Raw genomic sequence first — 856 nt, forward strand, 5'->3', positions numbered from 1 at the left:
CTCAACTAACTCGGCATAGAACAGACCTTTCTCAATTTGATAAAGAACATTTACAAAAAACAATAGCTAACAAGGTCACAATGTTTTAAACAATTTAATTTTGCCATTCAAGGGATAACAAAAATTAGCTTGCATGTATTAGCACAAAACCAGTAAAAAAATTAAAGTTATTTTATTTAGAGATAATAGCTATTTCCAACACCTTGAAATAAAAATTTCTATTGTCTTCAATTGAATTGTATGCCACTTTCTTTTATAATGTCCTTTTTCTCATTGAAATAATTTCTAAACCACTCTATGTGTTCTATTTTCTGTTTAACACTCAAATACGGGTTTTTGGAAAGGCCACAGGTCACCAGCTCCATGAAATGGCGAATTGGTCCTTGTTTTGGAAAATCCTCCAAGTATTTATCCAGAAATATATGTTCATGAAATTCTGAACCATCATCATCCAAACCTAGAAAATGAGACAAAACACATTACAATTTTAAATGCAAAAAGCCTATATCATAAAATTAATATTAATGAGAAATACTGTATTATAACTAAAGGATTTAGAGTCAGACCTAGCTTTGTCACTCAATTTTAATGACTTGGTGATTTTGTGGAAAGCAACTTTTTCGAGGATAAAAAAGCACCTCTGTGGGGTCTCTGTAAAGACTTCTTTGGCATGCCTACACATGAGGTCCCCATATAAGGCCTGCGGTACTGTAATGGCGAAAAGCAGCAGTGACGGCGACTGAGGGATTATAACGATAAAGAGAATTGATTACAGTGTACTGGGATTATATAAATCTTTAACTTTCTGGTATTTCCCAAATTTCCTATTATATATATGCTGTTGTTGTTGTTAAGT

The 856-nt window shown here is 32.6% G+C and overlaps 1 protein-coding gene across 1 annotated transcript in view; it reads right to left on the minus strand.

Annotated features, from left to right (window-relative positions):
• Nucleotides 1-227: 227 nt before the first annotated feature.
• MRPS31 (mitochondrial ribosomal protein S31) overlaps nt 228-856 on the minus strand; it is a 60499-nt gene continuing 59870 nt past the window's right edge. The window contains 1 exon segment of the mRNA XM_006873716.1: nt 228-457. Coding sequence (XP_006873778.1) covers nt 228-457 — 230 coding nt within the window.

This window comes from Chrysochloris asiatica, unplaced genomic scaffold (assembly GCF_000296735.1).
Source record: "Chrysochloris asiatica unplaced genomic scaffold, ChrAsi1.0 scaffold00250, whole genome shotgun sequence".
Taxonomy (NCBI): domain Eukaryota; kingdom Metazoa; phylum Chordata; class Mammalia; order Afrosoricida; family Chrysochloridae; genus Chrysochloris; species Chrysochloris asiatica.